At 43.4% G+C, this 21,453-nt stretch overlaps 1 protein-coding gene across 5 annotated transcripts; it reads right to left on the bottom strand.

Annotated features, from left to right (window-relative positions):
• Positions 1–15: 15 nt before the first annotated feature.
• Positions 16–21,376, bottom strand: tmem39a (transmembrane protein 39A). Of its 5 annotated transcripts, XM_034220956.1 has the most exons (10): positions 21,070–21,376; positions 17,493–17,632; positions 7,605–7,818; positions 6,540–6,762; positions 5,872–5,955; positions 5,610–5,764; positions 4,195–4,552; positions 3,353–3,540; positions 3,146–3,266; positions 16–2,889 (listed from the first exon to the last, which is right to left on the bottom strand). In XM_034220956.1, the coding sequence occupies exons 3-10, from the start codon at positions 7,715–7,717 to the stop codon at positions 2,650–2,652; spliced, it is 1,482 nt and encodes a 493-aa protein (XP_034076847.1). In that variant the 5' UTR covers positions 7,718–7,818; positions 17,493–17,632; positions 21,070–21,376; the 3' UTR covers positions 16–2,649. The 5 variants fall into 5 exon arrangements, with proteins under 5 accessions (XP_034076847.1, XP_034076845.1, XP_034076848.1 ...); XM_034220954.1 differs by lacking the exon at positions 17,493–17,632; XM_034220957.1 differs by lacking the exon at positions 17,493–17,632 and having other exon boundaries at positions 6,540–6,759.
• Between the last annotated feature and the right edge of the window lie 77 nt (positions 21,377–21,453).

The raw sequence follows: 21,453 nt of genomic DNA, 5'->3' as shown, positions 1-21,453 counted from the left end.
GCTCATACAACACGATTATTTTAAACATTTGTTTTATTTTGGATGTCAAAAGGCATTTTCAGAAATCATGTGGGGAAACTAGACAGAGTAAAAAGCCGAAATATGAGGACCAGCTCCAATGACTTCTCCAGCAGCAACACATTCAACTGAATCCGGGGATATGGCACATGGAAAACTAACTGCAAATTTGACAACTTTCATAGCTGTAGACGAAAAACAGATCATCAGCTTCAGTTTTAATAAAAACCTGTTTTCAAGTTTCCTATAAGCTGAAGAAACACCAAATACACTTTGGGGCAATGTGGTCAAGCTCTTATAGGACCTAAAAAAAACCTCTTCTTCAGTTGTGGTGTTATGGGTTTCTTAAAAAACAAAGAATGTGTCAAACTTGAGCAAAGACTTAACATTCAAGAACAAGATTTCAATCAAACTTAAAAATGTCTTCCCTCTGTGTTACTGAGATAAGGGTGATACAAGTACACCCATTAAAAAACTGAAATTGATGTGATGGTGCTCAATCGGAGGCTGGTGCTACTACCCTTAAATACCTGCCAATTCAAGAAACATTTGCTACATTCAAGTGGAAAATGACTGCAAAATAAAGCAGAAACACAGAGGAGAGGATTTAAGGGCTGGATGTGCAGAATAAGCATAGTAATGGGCACATGTATGGCATTTGTGTATAAGAAAAACAAATCGTCAAACTCATAGAGACACAGAGCAGCACCGGTGATCCAGACAAGTACACACTAGTTCATCTCAACAGTAGTTGCCTCCATCTCATTTACACTCAACATGAAACTTGACTGAAGCAGTCAATGTGAGATTCACGACCTCACAGGAAACATCGATCTTTTGATTTTCTACTTAGATTTGAACCTCAGGAAAGGAAAAAAACTTTTTTCTGTTGATTTCTATCTGAATACTGAACAGCCTACTTAGTACTGCTTTTAGTTTTTGACTGAGTTAGAGACGGGGAATGAGAGGAGGCTCATAAAGAGAAACATACTTTGGAGTAAAAGGATGTTCGCCAAATGTGACTTAACAGAAAAGGCAACAGCATGCAAGGCAACCTGTTTCAAACACCATACCGGTAACTTAGAATACATAAACTGGTAATGATGTGACGCATACAGTCTCTCTTCATCACCCATGGAAAGGTCACTATAAGAACACCCTCTGCTGTCAAATCCATGAGAGCACGATGACAATATGATATATTTGCAGAGTGAGAAATGTTAGGTCCTAGGACGTACCAACAGAAATCTTTATTATTAGCCACATTTATTCCTTTGACCCTATTGCGATATGGTCCCAATACCATTATGGTTTAAGCATTGAGGCACCAAATCGAAAACATTGACTGGATCACCTTTAACACAAATTAGTCATTGAGAACTTTTCAGCATGTCAAAAGGGTAGTCAGTCAGGCATCAGCAAGTTGACTTTAATCCTCATCTGGGTACAGCAGCAGCCCTGCAAAGTTAACACTTCTTAAGGAACAACCAGAGCAGGCAGGGCTATATGACAAGAAATAACAGTCAGGGTTAAGCTGTTTTCTGAAATGATTTGTGGGTGTGCTTTTAATTTACAGATGCCAATAGTATTTCCACCCCCACACACCGGTTGACACTCGGGTGTACGTTTGTAAAGACTGGTGCTGTAACTGCCTTCCAGATAGCCAATGAAATGAAAGAAGCAGATACTGAGAGTGAAAAACAAAGTACCTAATGTGATTGAGGAAGAATACCGCCATCTCTGCAGAGGAAGTGGATCAGAGTACCTAAGGTGTTTTCCCTATAAACTCATCTGAAGGTTGTACCAACGTTTTATTCTACTTGGTGGTTCAAATCCACACTGAGGCTCTGTTTGGAGCCACACTTTGATTCAGCAGGTTAGCTTAGCACAAAGACTGGAAACGGTGGGAAACAGCAAGACTGGCTAAAGGTTACAAACTAATAAACACATTCAATCTCCTTTGTTTAATTCATTCAAATGTGTGAAAATGACAAGACAAATATATGTGGTTGCCTGGCAACTGCTCAAAGCCAATAAATAGTCTGGCGCTGTTGTTTTTACGCTTACATATTTGTTCTTATTAAACAAAGGAGACATACGTGCTGATGAGTGAGTTTTAGAGGTGCTGGAAGGCAGATTCTGTTACTATCGGTTTAACCAGGCTAGACATTGAATACATTTCTGCCTTTTTGCCATCTTTGCGCCAACTGTGCTGTTGCCTCACACTTGATGGACAGATATGAGTCAGGATCTGAGGCACAACTCCTTCCACTGCTCTGAGTGGCTCGTCTGTTTGACTGACTGTCAGAGGCCAGGCTTGCTCTGTGATTGGCCACCTGCACTTAAAATATCTTTGGTGAAAGTCACCTCCTGGCATTCCCTGACTTCCCTGTCGCCTAGCAACAACATAACACAACATGCTAATGCCCGGCGTAACTCAAAATAGTATACAAAATAAAAATATTCTTTTAAATAGGTATATAAACATTGCATTACAAATAGAACCATATCAAAACATGGTTACGAGTTCACAGTCTGTCCCTCATCCTCCAAGCGTGAGTGCGGATCAACCCTCCGGTCCTTTTCCAGACCCCCACCCGTCTCGCCTCCACAACAAGAATACGTGGAGGATCACTGCACCTTGAGCCCCAAACTGTTGGAGGACACAGGGTAGGAGTAGGCTTTGCCCAGCACGATGCGATCTCGCAGCAGTTTAAAAAGGACATAGTAGTTGCAGAAGAGAATAAGGCCCAGAGACAAAGTGTGGTTCCAGCGCTCGGAGCGCAGCAGAGAGTATAACTGGTACAAAACCACACTGGACTCGATCCAGATCAGCAGGTTCAGGATCCGCAAGGGCTTGTGGAACAGGAACTGGAAGACCAACAGACAGGAAGATAAGAAGATAAATGACAATGCATATAGAAAGGTCAAAGCACTTAATATGCAGGGTGTGAACCATCTTTCTTTAATGCAATATGCAATATAGAATATGCTTTCAGAGGTAGAAGGAAACTGATTCTTCCGCTGTGTAGTACTTTTGTATAGTACTGCAAGTGTACTTCTCTTCTAGTTTAATATTTTACAGGTTAATCCATCCGTCATTATAATAAAAAGAACAGATACTCACATAAAACCTTGCATGGGAAACATCAGAGGGCAGAGCAACATTATAGGTTCCGACTGCCTTATACAGCGATCGACTGTGTCGTACCAACACCCCCTGAGGCCAAATGGTACTTTCTGACCACCTGCAAAATATATCAAAAGTTATACATGCACCATTGATAGTCAATTTGAAAATCTGTGTCTAATGTGTTTACGATTCTCCACTCACACATGCTGAGGAGCGTTGCTGTACGAGCCGTGCTCCAGTTTCTGCCAGCGGCCCAGGTGAGCGGCCGAGCGATGCAGCAGGTCGCAGTAGCTAGGCGGCAGCAGCTGACTCATCAGCATCACAAACGCATTGATCCACACCATGATCAGATGCTCACAGGACCAGCGCATGTCATAGTACTGCGTGCTCTGTTGGAGTTAATGGGAAAAGGAACAGTATATTTACTATTTTACAGCAAGAAACTGGGTAAAATGTAGGGCAGGGGTGTCCAAACTACGGCCCGGGGGCCAAATGCGGCCCGCTGACCATTTTTGAATCGGCCCTCAGCAAATAAAAAAAGTATAATGGAATATGGCCCACAAATGAAACTTGTGCTTGTCTTATACTCTACTTCTTAAATGTAAAAATATATTACACAGTAGTATTCATGTGTAAGACCACTTTTCAAATAAATTCAGTCAATTAAAGTTGGAAACATTTTCTAACAAATGTTAGTTGATAAGAAAAAAGCCCAATAACTTATTTACATAACAAGCTTGAAATACATCCTTCCTATTTCTCCTTATTATGATCAATCTGAGGCTTCTGTTTTAAGGGATGATCTGCCAACACTCACAAGCATCATTTACCTACATTTGATTGATTTTGCTAACTTATAACTGAACTTGTGAGACAATATACCTCTAGTGAGTGGCCCAGTCCTTCGTATGTGGCCCTCGGTGAAAAAAGTTTGGACACCCCTGATGTAGGGTCATGATGTGATGGGGAGGGGATACAGAAATAATTTGCACTTTAACGCTGATATTCTCAATAAAATAAAAACAAAAAAGACAGATACCAACCTTAACAAAGCAGAGAGGCAGGAAGGCTACGTAGTAAGCACTGAACAGCGAGTTGAAGAGCACTTCCTTGATTCTACGGTTGAAGTCGCTCTTTAGCTCCTCCACCTCTGCTCGAATTAACTCCGGCGTGTGCGAGTGTGTGTGTGGAGGGCAGGTGTGTGTAGGCATGTGCGGGGGACTGGAAAACTGCTCTCTGAGGTTCTCTCGCAACAGGAAGAGGAAGTCACGTGGTCGAAAGAACGGGGTCTCTGTGAGCTCTGTCTGCTGGTGGTCTGCGGGGTAATCGCTGTCAGCTGGTGCCGTTTGGCTTTTCCCTCCCTCCTGATGGAAACAGCAAAGAGGGACGTACACACCAAATCTAGAATGGAAGGAGGGCGGGGAGCCAACAAGGACAAAAGAAGAGCAGCGAGTTTTAGTCTTTTGAACTGACAGCAGGATGAAAATGAAGTTTATGTATGTGTGAGTGTTTAAATAGGTACATATGTGTTATTTGTAATTTCAAACAACCCCTATGTACTTTTTCGTTTTTATTTTCTACACATTTTCTTTTGTATTTAATTTGCCATTTTCGGGTCACTAAAGAGATAGGATTTGCAAAACTGTACTTTTAATATAATGTAAAATCAGACATTAAGAGAGGTTGGGTCCACGAGATCCATTAGCGCAGAAATAAAAAACGGACAAAGTAGCAACAAGCTCACTGTGAATCAACTGATTAATGGCTATTTGTACTGAACATCTAATGTTTGGTGGCCAAAGGAAACATATTTTTAGATTTATCTAGGGATGTTTTTAATGCTGATAAATGATGGTTTTTTCCTTTCACTTCTGCACCACAACAGCAACGTCATGGTTTGCTACGTTTTGTATCAGATGCACTCCACTATGATACATACACAGAATTGAAACAAAAAGAAAATAAATATAATATTGTGTTGAGTCATTTCCTTTAGAGTTTGATGCCAGACACCATCAATTAAAATAACCCACAACGTTGCTAATCATGTAAGTGTCAATATACCAGCTGGGGTATTGTGGTCCCTGTACATCATGAACATTTGAAACCTGCCACTGCTTTTGATCTTGTTTATGTAGAGCAGAATCAGCGTCTGAATCCATCAACAGCAGTGCAACAAAAACAAGCATAGTTCAAAGTTCTCCATCAAAATCTATTCAACTCATCAACTCTTTCAACACCATGAATGACTTTGAGTAGAGAAAGTGAGAGTGCCATGTTTTGCCCATTTATGTCATGCATTGCTGTTTCTCTTTATGATGGCAGGCCTTTTGATCCACTTAAAGCCTTTCAGAACAGGTATTTACAAGTTCTTCTGCCTTGAGACGTGGTCAGACCACAACTTATACATGCATTTCCTGGCCTTTAGAGGGTATTGTAGGGGGTATCAAAGACTCACGGGTATCCCAGGAAGAGGAGGTTGAGCACAGAGTGGTTCTTGCAGAGGTTGACCAGCGTCCAGCAGAGCACCCAGCCGCAGAGCGTCAGCAGGCTGAGCCGCGCTGCGATCAGAACCACGTAGCGGAGAAGGGATCCGCCGCTGCTCTGAGACACCTGCACAGGACGCCACCACAGGTTACCAGAGAGACAGCCGGGGGGTTTGATTCCCACAGAGGTTATGTGTATTTAATGTTGCTGCTTATTGTATGTTGTGTGTTTACCTCTGAAACGATAGTCCAAACAAGCCTCCTGGCCAACATGACTGTAATAAAGATAGCCAGGTGGTAGTCCATCAGATGGAAATTCTGTTCAAACATAGAGAAAGAAGCAATCATTATTTTTCCATGGAGACATTTTTTTTGTTTGTTAAAAATTGTACATATTAAATTAGACCTGAACATAAACAATATACTGTTAATATTTTATGAACTGTGTGCAGTGGCTAAACAACTGTATTGGTTTTCCAATTCAGAGAAGTCATTACTGCCAAACTGTTAATGTTTTACCTATTTAAAAAAAAAGAGGGAAGGTTGATTCCAACTCTTTTTAACCCAGATGTTCCCTGCTCACATTCAAAAATGAGTTTTTGTTTGGTTAAAGAAAATAAAGTTGGAATATTTCTAATAAACAGAAACAGAGAAAAAAATAAAGAAAACAATAGCAAAGAAGTCACTTAAAAGTAAAAAATAAATAAATAGAAAAGCAATAACAAATCAAGCTGGTGTGTACTCCAGGTTTCAGTCGTCTTTTTAATATTCATGGTACATGGTTTCAACTAAAAAGATTAGCCCGGTCTTTGGATGTACGTGTGAAAAATTGAGATTTGTTTTTACATTTTCAAAGTTAAGAAAGAAAAAAGCATGACTTTGATTGGCCAGTGTGTTCTTACGAGCGAGGTAGAGGCAGCAGGGTGGCTGTACGGGTACCACCACACCGTCCTGTAGATGTTTATGTACTGGACAAACAAGGCCACCAGCAGATACAGGAAGAGCAGGAACTCAAACAGCAGGCTGCTGTCCAACGGCAGCTCGGGGATCCTTGAGTGACGCACCGGCTCCGGAATAATGAGGGCCGAGATAGGGGGCGCAGACTGACCCACCACGTTACTGCTCCTGAGGGAACACAACCACACCTAAAATACACTTGTAGACAAAAAGTGTGGTGCAGAACAATGTTTGTGTCACATCACACCAAATTCTCAAACCTTGACTCAGGCTTGAAGTTCATCTCTATTCTTACGCCAGTTTTACAAGGATTACATCTAATATTTTTTCAGAGAAATCCATTCGCAACTATTTTGATGGACAACTCATCTTTATGTAAATGATCTCTTTGTCATTCTTAAATTATTTTTGTTTTAATTCCAAACAAAGTCCCAACATTTTAGTGACCTTAATCTATAAATAACGGTAATTCTTTAAGACGGAATATAAATGACGTGGAAGAGATTACTATATGATTAAAGAATATGTTTAGCTGATGTTTGATATCCAGGCTCTAATATCCTAGACCTAGGGGAACGACAATAACAATTTAGTGGAAGTGGATCAGAGCATGCAGGTGGATGCTGGGGTGGAGCTCGTTAAATACTAAAGGCTCAGCAGCAGCAAGCGCATCGTTTTCAGGAGAGCCTTTGATTGGCCACTGACGGCTCGACTGTTTGAATCCATTTTTAAGTATTGCTGATAACATTTAGTTGTGTTCAATTTAATGGAGTTACTGTTAATCTCTAGTAATAATGACAAGTAAGTCAAAAATAATTTTAAATGATAATACGGCTAGCTAAATGCATGTCTGATAAAGTACTTTAAACATTCCATCTAAGTGGACAATAAAAAAGAGCATTAAAGCCTTACTGGGTAAGACTTAAAGTGAAATGGGGTTTTCTTTCCAGACTATTTTGTTTTTAAGTTTCCATTCAGCATAACGTCTGATAAAAACAGTGCGTGCTCACCTGTTCCTGATGCCTGTCCCATTGCTGATGTTGCCTCCGACCAGAGTCTGCAGGGACGGCAGAGCAGAGCGACTTAGCTGCTGTCTGCTGGGACCCCTGCGACCTCCTGGCATGGTTGCCAGTTACCTTGGCAACCACGGATGCCGCCCACCAACCAACAGCCGCTGGCACTCCTCCCCTTCTCCTCAACGAGCCACCATGTACAGTCAGGCCACTGCGGGGGAAATACAAAACGCTCAACAGATTATTAAAAAAATGCAAGTCACGCAGAGACGTAAAACCAACAAACCTTTATAGGAGAGCACCCCGGAGACAAATTAAATATAATTTGAGTATAGACCTGTCCCGTGGTGTTTAATTCACACACAAATTGAGCAGTTGAGAAATTAATGAGTGGAAGGAAAATTGGAGCACTGTGCAGATGCTGCAGTTTGTCAATGACTTATTTATTAAATGTTATGTTCTCCCTTATGTTTATTAAATGGTTAACTGTTGCATGACTTGTGATTCTAAGTACAACAAAATGGCCTGTAAGTTAGACATCTGCCTGCAGGACCACAGATATTCAGCCGTCACTGAAGTTGATGAAAAATAGATCCAAACAGATATTTCACCACTGTTGGATTAAAAGTAGGAAACAAAGTTAAAAAGGGGTTTCCTTAAATAAACCAGCAACTTAACAGCTTGATCTGAGAATCTGCTGCACTTTAAAACATAAAGACATTAACGTTCATTGTTTGGTCTGTTTGCCACTGCTTTGATCAGCCTTTATCAAACCTACACCAGATGTAAACTTGAAATAAAATATCGCTATTAAAAAAGGCATCCTGCCAGTTGTAAAAGGATTACATCTAATAATGTGTCAATGGACATATTACCATTATGTCAATAATGAGGAAACAGGAACTATGTCAGCAGTCCATTTCATTTAGTTTCATTTCGTTTTTTGAAAAGTGCTGTATAAATAAAAATAAAGTTATTTCCGCCTTCACAAACCTGCCAGGGTTTACCCCAGGAAACTATTGAGCATTACATTACATTTAGCTGACGCTTTTATCCAAAGCGACTTACAATAAGTGCGTTCGACCAACAAAATACAACCTTGAAGAAAACAGAATCATATAAGTACATCAGGTTTCATAGAGCAAAAACATTTCAAGTGCTACTCAACTGGCTTTAGATAAGCCAGCCCTTTATTAGTATATAAGTGCTTTGTTAATAGTTCTATCGCTCGAAGTGGAGTCGAAAGAGATGAATTTTCAGTCTGCGCCGGAAGGTGTGTAAGCTATCTGCTGTCCTGATGTCAATGGGGAGCTCATTCCACCATTTTGGAGCCAGGATAGCAAACCCACGTGTTGTTGCTGATGGGAACTTGGGTCCCCTTCGCAGCGAGGGTGCAGCGAGCCGTTTGGTTGATGCAGAGCGGAGTGCACGTGCTGGGGTGTACGGTTTAACCATGTCCTGGTTGTAGGAAGGGCCAGATCCATTCGCAGCATGGTACGCAAGTACCATTGTCTTGAAGTGGATTCTAGCAGTTATCGGAAGCCAGTGAAGGCAGCGGAGGAGCGGCGTGATGTGGGAGAATTTAGGAAGGTTGAAGACCAGGCGAGCAGCTGCATTCTGGATGAGCTGCAGAGGTCGGATGGCACATGCAGGTAGACCAGCCAGGAGGGAGTTGCAGTAGTCTAGGCGTGAGATGACGAGAGCCTGGACCAGAACCTGCGTCGCTTTCTGGGTCAGCATCCTCCTGATGTTGTAAAGCGTGTATCTGCAGCAGCGGGTTGTAGCAGCTATGTTTGCAGTGAAGGACAGGTTGTTATCTAGGGTCACACCCAGATTCCTTGCAGTCTGAGTCGGGGAAACAACAGAGGTGCCAATGTTGATTGTTAGGTCAAGAGTGGGACAAACTTTTCCCGGAAGGAAAAGCAGTTCAGTCTTGTCAAGGTTGAGCTTGAGGTGATGATCACACATCCACTGAGAGATGTCAGCTAGACAAGCAGAGATGCGTGCGACGACCTGGGTCTCTGAGCGGGGAAAGGACAGAATTAATAGGGTGTCGTCAGCGTAGCAGTGGTATGAAAAACCATGCGGGCTAATGACTGATCCGAGCGAGTTTGTGTACAAGGAGAAGAGGAGGGGACCAAGAACAGAGCCCTGAGGGACCCCTGTAGTTAATTGACAAGGGTCGGACTCGGACCCTCTCCAAGTAACCCTGTAGGTGCGGTCTTTGAGGTATGAGGTGAGGAGGGAAAGTGCAGAGCCTGAAACTCCAAGTTCTTGGAGAGTGCGAAGGAGGATCTGATGATTCACCGTGTCGAATGCAGCAGACAGGTCCAAAAGGATGATGACAGAGGAGAGGGAGGCTGCTTTAGCAGTGTGCAGTTCCTCAGTGACAGCAAGGAGGGCAGTTTCTGTGGAGTGACCTGCCTTGAAACCAGACTGGTGCGGATCCAGAAGGTTGTTCTGATGGAGATAGCAGGAGAGTTGTCTAAAGACAGCGCGTTCAGAGGTGGGGGTCCACTCATTTTCTGACCTATTTGTTATTCTTATGTAGCATCAATAGAAGTGCATTTAGTTGTGAAATCCAGTGTAAACAATGACATTAAATAAAAAATGAAACCTCAAATCTTTAATGTACGGCATTTTTAATTTGCGTGAAATAATCTCCGCAGCGTGCACATCTTTTAAGTTTAATTTCAGAATTTTAGAGGAGGGTATAACATGCAAGAACAGTCATCGGCTGGAATTGAACGGGCTGTATGGAACTTAATGTAACAAATTGATTACAGAGACTGCATTTATTTTTAATGTTTTCTTAAGTATCATTTCAATACACAAATTCTTAGTCATTCATTTGAGTTTTGAATCCCTAATCAATCAAATAACCGTTTTTTTTTGTTATGAGGGTTCAACTTTATGGTGATTTTATGGATGCGGTTGCATTATAAACCCTATTGTTCTCCAGCTCCACTACAGATTACAGCCTCTGAATTTGAATGAACCGCTCTCCCAAACAAGTTCAACATAAACTACGGTTGGATTTATTGCATGACTGTTGAATAGACCATGGCTGACATTTTGACTTGTCAATGCAGGAAAAGCACAGTTTTCATTATGTATACTACATAATATAATTTGTAGTATGTATTAACATAAATCCAATTGATTAAGTATTCAAGTTAACGATATCAGTGAAGGAACATGCACAATACACCTGTGCTTCACCTGCTTTAGTACAAATTAATGTCTGCCATGAGAAGAGGATACGTGACTGAATTAGTTTCAGCAGCAGTTAAGAAAGTGAAAATGGGAAACAAAATGAAAATGACTTATAGTACTTACCTATCATCTTTTCACCTCATAGAAGCAGCTCCATTTACCACGATTAATACCGATCACTGAAACATCCCAAAAAGCCTTCCTGTAACTGTAACACCACTGGCAACTGTTTAACCAGAGCGCTCACCAATCTACTACCTGGAGTACCAGACCTGTTTGTGTGCAGTCCAACAGCTGTTTGTGTCACAAAGTGAATAAAGTCAGTATGTTAGACAGTGGGACGGATGGTTAAACCTTTTATATAATTGTTGCATGTTACATATAATGTTGTGATTGTAATGTTGTGCGCTGTTTAGCGATGAACTCTTTATTTGCATGCTTGTTTAACCTCCTCAACGAACTGTCACAACAAAGACACAGACACTGCTTATTGACACACCAGCACCCAGTGAAAATCAGCGATCTCATTCGCCAGTTGACAAATCCACTCCCCCATAAATACGCTGACTACCTGCTAGACGGCAGCTATTCTTCTCTTGACAGTTGCTGCCTCACCTCGCCGCAGATCGGACCGGATCGGATCCCTCCTGCTCCTCCTTACCTCGCCGCAAATCGGACCGGACCCTCCTCTAACCATCGGATTCAACGCTGAAACAAACTCCAGATAAAGGGAAGTGGCTATTTCTCCTGCTTTTGGGCGTCTAGTTTTACGTCACGAAACTTACATTGTTGTCTCCTCCCCTGAGTCTCCTTTTGTTGTTTACCGAGGGCTCCGCGACCAGAGGCTGACGGACAGAGTGCGGCGTGCCGGCAACGTGGAAATCCTGGCACTGGATTTCCTGGAAGGGACTTGAACCTTGCACTTCTGCCTGGCAAAAACCCGGAGTTGAGTTCGCTTCCAAGCGGACAGGACTTTCAGAATTGTATCAACCCCTGCTAGCACTGTAATTCTTAAGTAACTGGTTTATATTTATTGAACATTATTTTAACCTTACGTTATTTTAAGTATTTATCAAAGGAGTGTTTTTAAGGTAACTTTGTACAAATAAACCATTTTACGATGAAGAATATGAAGCTGTAAGGCCCAGTGGGTCATCAGAAAATGGGGGCAGGCTAGAAAATAGTCAGCCTGTGGTAAATGCAATGATGATGCATTGGTTTATGGGAGTCCCATGGATCCCAAAGTTCAATGCTGACCGAAGCAAGATGTGTTTTTCTGAATGGCATGGGCAGGTTCAGGCAATGCTGAGGGCACAAGGATTAAATGAGGAACAGAAAATTGATTTTATTTTTGGGGCACTTGAGGGTGACGCAAAAAGGGAGATGCGGCTGCTTGACCCCAACAAACTCTCAAGTAGCATAGCCATACTGCAGGAGACTGTATGGACGTGTAACCCCAGTAGCCCAGCTTCGGGCACAGTTTCTTCAAATGTTACCAACAAGAAGAAGAAACTGCTGCTTCTTTCCTCCTTCGGCTCCGTGAACTATTCCACCAATGGGAAGAAGTGGAACCAGCTGGCTCAGCCCAGGATGAGAGGACTATCCGAGACCAGCTTGTCCTTGGTTTGAAGCCCGGTATGGTACAACAGGAACTTCAACGGCAGGTGCGTAGAAATCCTACAATGTCCTTCCGTGAGGTGTCTGGTGAAGTTAAAGCATTAGAAACTGAACTAAGGATGGAGTCTGCCTGTGCATCACGTGTTTCAGTGCCACAGCCACGACCGGCCATGGCACCACCTAGCCTGGAAGAATGGAGAGAAACAGTAAGAACTGAACTCAGGAAAGAAATGAAAGACCAACTGTCCATTATTACAGAGACTCTTACAGAAGAGATCAGACGCCAACTCTCACCACAAAATGCCCCAGTTGGGCACAGAGACTCTACCCCACCCCCTAACAGACTAGCTCAGAGAGGCCATAACGCATCCTCCCCCAGGCAACAAAGGTTCGAGTGGGACCAACGTGGCCAACCTATTTGCAGAGGCTGTGGGCAGGCTGGCCATATTCAGAGAAACTGCCAGCATGTAAGGGGGCCGTTAAACTAACAGCCTCAGCCACTGAGAGCCATGTGGTTGGGGAGGGGAATCAGGGAAACCAAGCAGACAGGCCCTCTATTGTTGGGGAGTGCCCAGGGGTTGACATACTAGTAGCAGGAGTAAAATTGCCCTGCTTGCTTGATACAGGCTCACAAGTTACGCTGTTTAGTGAAACTTTCTTTCAGAAATGGTTGAGTGGAGAACAGAAAATAAACCCACAAGATCTGCACTGGCTAACGCTCAAGGCAGCCAATGGACTAAAGATCCCCTACACCGGGTACGCCATCCCGGATTTCTCAGTGGGAGGAGTCACTGTGCCAGGAAAAGGAGTCATCATTGTCAAAGATGAGTGTCTGAAGGCGGAAAGAGGTATACTAGGGATAAATGTGATTTCACACTGCTGGAAAGAACTGTTTCAGGGTGTCCACCCCGGGCTGACTGCATTCGGAGCCACCATGTCCCAACAAGCCAAAGGAGAGTGGGAACGTGCCTTTGCTGTCTGCCAAAAGGTGTCACAAATCGATTCCTCGGATGGACCGGTGGGAGTGGCCAGGTTGACCCGCCAGGAATCAGTGGTTGTGCCTCCAAACAGCGAGATGGTGCTCTGGACACAGCTGTATGGGGCGGAGATCAAGTCAGATTTGTGTGCCCTGGTGGAAGGACCAGAAAGAGATGACGAGTGGCAGGTAGCCCGCACCGTCGCCTGGGTGGTGAAAGGACGGCTCCCCATAAGGGTATGTAACCCAAATCCTTACCCAGTCACAATACCCCAACGGCGCCCGCTTGCTAATGTCTTCCAGGTTGAACCAAGCCAGATTCGGGGAGAAAAGGACCTTGTACTGAAAGCCTCAGACCCAGGTGTAGTAGAGGTGGATGTCCAGGTGAACCGGGTCACCGTTGAAGGCCAGCATCCAGTCAACCTGCTAAAAGGGGAGGGATTGTTGACCGAACAACAGCAGAAAATGGACTCCCTGTTGCAGCGATGGCGGGATGTCTTTGCAGCAGGGGATGAGGATTTTGGTCAAACTGATGCAGTCCTCCACTCCATCCCCACAGGCTCTGCACCACCTAGCCGGGAGCGCTACAGGCCAATCCCACCAACCCTCTACCCTGAGTTGAGGAGCCTCATCCAAAACATGTTGGACACAGATGTTATCAAGGAAAGCTCCAGCCCTTGGGCGGCACCCATCGTATTGGTATGGAAGAAAGATGGATCCTGGCGCTTCTGTGTCGATTACAGAAGGCTCAATTCTCTGACTCACAAAGATGACTACCCCCTGCCAAGAATTGAAGAATCCCTCACAAGTCTCAAACAAGCTGCTTGGTACTCCACTCTGGACCTCGCCAGTGGATTTTGGTAGGTGGAAATGGACCCAAAAGATCAGGAGAAGACGGCATTCACCACCCCCATGGGCCTCTACGAGTTCCAGAGGATGCCCTTTGGCCTTTGTAATGCCCCAGCGACTTTCCAAAGACTAATGCAGCGCTGCCTGGGAGGACAGGTCCAGGAGTCTCTACGGATCTATTTGGATGACGTGGTAGTATACTCCCCTGATTTTGACACCCACATTGAATACCTGGAGCAGGTTTTCGAAAAGCTGGCCGCCCACGGCCTGAGGTTGCAGCCCCATAAATGCCACTTGTTTCGGGAAAAGGTCACCTACCTCGGACACGTCATCTCGAAGGACGGAGTATCCACAGAGCCTGAAAAGACCGCCGCTGTAAGGAACTGGGCAACCCCTTCAACCATCAAGCAGGTACGGTCATTCCTTGGATTTGTAGGATATTACCATAGATTTGTGAAGGGCTTCTCCAAAATCGATGCACCCCTTAACGCTCTCCTAGTAGGTTCTGCTAGCATGCGACAAGGGAAGAATGCCGTGGATTGGACTGCAGACTGCCAGGTGGCATTCGATGCTCTGAAGACTGCGTTGGTGAGTGCCCCAGTTTTGGCCTTTGCCGACTTCGCAAAGCCATTCCATCTCTACACTGATGCTAGGCTAGGAGGATTGGGGGCAGTGCTATCACAAGTACAGGATGGCAGGGAGAGGGTTATTGCTTATGCCAGCAGAAGCTTACACCCCACTGAAAGGATCGACAAAAATTACAGTGCATTCAAACTGGAGTTTTTGGCCCTCAAGTGGGCTGTCACTGAGAAATTCAAAGACTATTTATGGGGCAACAAATTCCTGGCTTTTACAGACAATAACCCACTTGTCCACCTGAACACAGCACACTTAGGTGCCACTGAACAGCGGTGGGCAGCCCAGCTGGCAAACTTTGACTTGAAATATCGCCCTGGCTCTGCAAACCAGAATGCTGATCTTTTGTCCAGGTTGCCACAAGACGCAGAACCCACCCAGCAGAGACAGCAGTGGTGGAATTGGAGGACACCCCTGAAACTGAAGACCATTGGAAGCATTGTCAGGAAGGAGACCAAGCACTGGTCCAAGTGAAGGGGTGGGTGGCAAGAGGACACTTCCCACTACCTGAGGAAAGGAAAGCCAGTCAGCCTGCAGTAAAACGTCTCTTGCGAGAATGGAGCCGGTTATACATCCAGGAAGGTGTGTTGAAGCGGAGAACCCAAGAGCGTCATACTGGGCTGAACCTCTCCCAAATTGTGGTGCCCACTGGCAAGACACAGGAGCTGTGGGAAAAGTATCACCAAGCCTGAGGACACATGGGCATAGCCAAGATCGATGCCCTGCTGAGGAAGACTTTCTACTGGGTAGGGATGGGAACTGACCTACAGACAGGGGCGTCCAATTGTGCGAGCTGCACCCAACAGAAAAAGAGCCCAGAGGTAAGAGCACCTTTGGTTCCTATCCTAACATCATACCCTTTGGAAATTGTCTCAATCGACTACTTGTCTCTTGGCCGGCATGGCGACACTTACCCTTATCTATTGGTTATGACTGACCTTTTCACAAAGTATGGATGGGCTATCCCTACAAAAGACCAGACGGCAGCCACCACAGCTCGTGTTCTCTGGCGACACCTCATCCAGCCATGGGGTTGCCCAGAACGTATCCTGTCTGACCAAGGGGGAGCCTTTGAGTCAAACCTGGTAGCACAGCTGTGCAGCCTTTATGGGTGTGGGAAGGTCCGAACCACACCCTACAGGCCCCAAGGATACGGGGCCTGTGAAAGTTTTAACAAGACTCTGTTGTCTCTTCTAGGATCATTGAGCTTGGCGGACCAAGTACACTGGCCAGACCACTTGCCTTCTCTGCTCCAGATGTATAACAATACCACTCATGAGACGACTGGAATGACCCCACATTTTGTAATGTTTGGCTGGCATGCCCGCCTGCCTGTTGAAACTGCGGTGAGAGCACCACCACTGACTCAGAGACATGACCTGGTAGGCTGGGTACATCAGCATAACCTGACCTTGCAGAGAGTCTACAAACAAGTGGCAGCAAGGACCAAAGCAAACAGACTGCGAGACAAGGACAGGTACGATCGGAAAGCAAAGCACCTCCCCTTGTTACCCGGAGAGCGGGTGCTGTTGCGAAATTTCCGCCGCAGAGGGGAGGGAAAGTTGGCGCCCCACTGGCAGCCCCAACTCTATGTTGTTCATGATCAACTACGCCCCGGCCTGCCAGTTTTCCAGATCAGGCCAGAAGGAAAAGAAGGCCCTATTAAGACAATCCATCGTAACCATCTTAGGCCTTGCCCTTTCGATCCACCTGAAGTACCACATCATGCCCCAGAGATTGAAACAAACTCAATCTTCCCCAATTCGCTACTTCCCAGGCCCCTGTTGTTGCCTTTGACCCTTGTGCCCATAGTAATTGCTCCTCCCACAGGTCCCGTAGGAGAGGACCCTGTGGCCCCACAAGAGCAGAGAAATGCATCACCCCTACGAAGGTCTCGGAGGCAAAACAGGGGTAGGCCTCCAGACAGGTATGGACAGTAAGATTGTCGGGACGACAACTGTTAAAGGGGGGAAGAGTGTCACAAAGTGAATAAAGTCAGTATGTTAGACAGTGGTTAAACCTTTTATATAATTGTTGCATGTTACATATAGTGTTGTGATTTTAATGTTGTGCGCTGTTTAGCGATGAACTCTTTTTATTTGCATGCTTGTTTAACCTCCTCAACGAACTGTCACAACAAAGACACAGACACTGCTGATTGACACACCGGCACCCAATGAAAATCAGCGATCTCATTCGCCAGTTGCCAAATCCACTCCCCCATAAATACGCCGACTACCTGCTAGACGGCAGCTATTCTTCTCTTGACAGTTGCTGCCTCACCTCGCCGCAGATCGGACCGGATCGGATCCCTCCTGCTCCTCCTCACCTCGCAGCAAATCGGACCGGATCGGATCCCTCCTGCTCCTCCTCACCTCGCAGCAAATCGGACCGGATCGGATCCCTCCTGCTCCTCCTCACCTCGCAGCAAATCGGACCGGATCGGATCCCTTCTGCTCCTCCTTACCTCGCCGCAGATCGGACCGGACCCTCCTCTAACCATCGGATTCAACGCTGAAACAAACTCCAGATAAAGGAAAGTGGCTATTTCTCCTGCTTTTGGGCGTCTAGTTTTACGTCACGAAACTTACATTGTTGTCTCCTCCCCTGAGTCTCCTTTTGTTGTTTACCGAGGGCTCCACGACCAGAGGCTGACGGACAGAGTGCGGCGGGCCGGCAACGTGGAAATCCTGGCACTGGATTTCCTGGAAGGGACTTGAACCTTGCACTTCTGCCTGGCAAAAAACCGGAGTTGAGTTCGCTTCCAAGCGGACAGGACTTTCAGGATTTTATCAACCCCTGCTAGCACTGTAATTCTTAAGTAACTGGTTTATATTTATTGAACATTATTTTAACCTTACGTTATTTTAAGTATTTATCAAAGGAGTGTTTTTAAGGTAACTTTGTACAAATAAACCATTTTACACCTATTGTGCTGTCCTTCTCGCTGTATTGGTGTGGCCGGGAATCCGAATCTTTTAATATAAATTTGATGTTAACAGGCCTCACTAGGCTGTTACATTTGCACTACAGAGGCAATTACAAATGTCTAGATATGTCTACAATAAATAAATCACGAGTGTTCATTCAAGAGCCAATATATCATTTAAATTAGGGCTACAACAAAGGATTATTTTCAGGTTGTTCTGAAAAATTAACCTAATAATGTTGTTATCGTTAACACCTTGATTACTCCTGCTGTGACACGTCAGACACGCCGTTAAAACAAAGACCATTAAGCTTCCTCTTTGTGTCATCCTCAAAACACTTCAATACTTATTTCCCACTCATAGACCAATTAATGGTCCGGGTGTGGGAGGCTATGAACAGCTACACGATGACATGACATGCAACAAAAACATGTCCAAAAGACGTGTAGAAGTAAAGAAGAACTGATTGAAGTTGAGGGATGTGAAAACAAGGTGAATTTATTCTACGGTTCCAGCCTCCTAGCGATGAGGATACAATATTTTTCTGTTTCAGGTTATTATGAATTAAGTATTATTGGGTTGTGGGAACTTTCAAAACTGAATCATTGGAGAAAAAACAAAACATACCAAAACAATGTTTTGAATGTGTCTGGAAAAATTAGAAAATTGATCAATTGCACAGTCAGTGGGATGTTTTAAAGATACAAGCTGAGAAAACTAAGACAGCAACTAGCAGTATTTTTTTACATTTCTGATTAATCTGCAGAATATATTTTTTGTATCATCAATGAATTGTTTTATCTCTACAACGTTGAAAATCTTTCCAACAAGACTTATTCAAATGTTTTGATTTAACTGACCAAAGAAGTATATAAAAAATATATTTTCTTATGTGAGCTAGGAAAGTATCAAATCCTCACATCGGAGAAACTGGAACAGCAAATGTAAACAATGTATTGATAATCAAAACAGTTGCAGATACATTTTATTGACTACCTAATGGAATAACCTACAAAAACAAACATTTTTAACTTGTTTGTGAGAAAGTGTTGAATCATGCAGTCGACAGAAAAAAAAGGGTCGACTTTTTCGGCAACCGGTTTGTAATATTGCAAAAATGCCAAAACATGTTCTAGTTCTGGGCTCTTAAGTGTGAGGATATGCTCCTCTTCTTTATATAATTTGATAGTTAACTGAATATTTGGGGATTTTACACTTCTATGGATAAAGAAGCAATTTGAAGATGTCTATTGGATTCGAATTATGAAAATGTTTTGTGAATCAGATTATGGTCATTTTTTTCATTATTCTCCGACACAAATCAACTATTGATTTATAAAGAATAAAGCTTTAAATCGATCTATAATGAAAGTAATTCTGAAATCCTATCTAAGTTAGTGTAGCTGTAACTTTACTACATACAATACTGTATAATTTCTCTCAGCCTCACTGCTCAGCAAGTGTTAGGCTCCTAAAAACAAAACCTCAACCTCAGCCAGATAACATCATCCCCCGAGTGCTTCAACATTTCCTTTAGCATCATATGAAACAAGATGGAGATGATCTTATAAATGCTCTGTGGCCACTGTGTTCAAGCTCCAATTAAAAACAATATTAAAGCTAATTTTTCAACAGGAAACAGACGTCAACACTCACACAAGGCCACTGGGGACCTAAATTACAGTTGAAATTCAAAAGTGAAAACAGGAACTGTGAATTAGAGAAATAAACTTACATGGAGAGATTGCAGGAGGGTATTTTGTAACGCTGTGGACGTGTAGCACTAGTTTTCCCCTTCAATTCAAGGCCTTTTAAAAAATGTTAACACGCAGTGGTGGAATATAAGAAGTACAACTTGGAGGTAGGCTCATTGTAAAACGTTTCCATTTTCTGTTATGTTTGACTTCTACTCCATTACATTATAGATGCAAATATTATTATTTTTAATTGAGAATTTTGTCTGACAGCTTTAGTAACTTTACAGATTGCAAATGATCTTACCCTTCCTGTCCAGTGATTATGAGGCATTACCAGATGTGTTGATGGTGAATGATTGTTGTTTACCAGAGGTGGAAACAGTACTCAGATCGTGTACTTGAGTAAAAGTAGAAGTACCAGAGTGTAGGAATACTCTGTTACAAGTAAATGTCCTGCATTCAAAATGTTACTCAAGTAAAAGTACAAAAGTATTAGCATCAAATATACTTCAAGTACCAAAGGTAAAGTACTCATTCTGCAGATTGGTCCATTTCAGAATAATATACATTATATGTTTTGATTATAATTATTGATGCATTAAAGTGTTATCAAAGCTGGTAAAGGTGCAGCTAGTTTTAATGACGTTGTATACTGCAAGGAGGATTGTGAATGTACTCCAGGTGCAACTAAAGTCTGATTTAAGACATTGATTATATTTCACATTATTAATCCGATTGGAAATGGAAATACTCAAGTAAAAGTACAAGTATCTAAACATGTTTACAGTACTTGATTAAATGTACTTAGTTACTTTACACCACTGCTGCTTTCCCTTATGGGTTACGAAAATGCTCCTACTTCTTATACTGAACAAACAGGGCTGTGTATCTTCTTATAGATATGTGGTTCTCACAAGACAGCAATGGCACAATCAAATAATGATATTGTAGTTTATGATGCATAGCCATAACTTAAACCAACAGCATATAAAGGAATTACAATTAGCACAACCTTAAACATAATACAGCAGTCAAATGACACATGCACATTCATGTTTTACTGCTGAGCAAATACCTTTCATACTTTAAATACATGTTATGTATTCATGTTCTTATTTAAGGTTGTATATGCAGGACCTTTACTTCTTGTTGAGTATTTTCATAATGTGGTATTGGTCTACTATATTACTTTTACTAAGGATCTAAAAACGACTTCTTCAACCACTGTTATAACGCAAACACTATAAGGTGGGTACAGAGTGTTTCAAAGTAAAGCTTTGTTGAGCTGAAAGTGTTGACTTTGTTTTGGGAACACTTTGTTAGGAAGCGTTTTTTCTTTTTTTGCAGAGACTTGCTAAGACATGCACTAAGGCTGCCTGTCTGAATCATGACATCAGGCAGCAGCGTTGTCATTTTGCACACAGCGGAAACTTGTAAACGCACTTTAATATAAAGATTGTGTGCTTGCATCTAGCTGTTAGATTTCAGCTTGTATAGCCAAAATAGTAAGACAACATTTCCGTGAAGCCACAGTTACTCACACAACACACGGGGGGGTGAAGTGAGCGAGGATGCATCAGTCAGTCGTGCGGCTTCCAGCCTGACGAGTCCAGACAGCACCGAGCATTTTATCCGCCTTGCAGCTTCAATATCCCGGGCTGCACTGCTGGGGCGACGCGCTACCTCGGTACCGGCGATGCTGGAGGGTCGCTTTCTCTCCGGGTTCAACCGGTTCAACACATAAACCGCTTCAAAAGTTATCCCCGGGCTTCAGGAGCAACAGTGTAAATGCGTTGCACAGAGACCGACGTGGCAAACCCGCACCTCCTCTCTTTGCGACGTCATCGACAAGCGACTTCACTGCACAGTCGCAGTTTGACAAAACACACGACTGGTCTGGAGTCAGTGCCGATTATAAATAACAA

The sequence above is a fragment of the Gymnodraco acuticeps genome, unplaced genomic scaffold (assembly GCF_902827175.1).
Source record: "Gymnodraco acuticeps unplaced genomic scaffold, fGymAcu1.1, whole genome shotgun sequence".
Taxonomy (NCBI): Eukaryota; Metazoa; Chordata; class Actinopteri; order Perciformes; family Bathydraconidae; genus Gymnodraco; species Gymnodraco acuticeps.
Note: the sequence above shows the minus strand (reverse complement) of the source record. Positions and strands in the feature narration are given on the sequence as shown.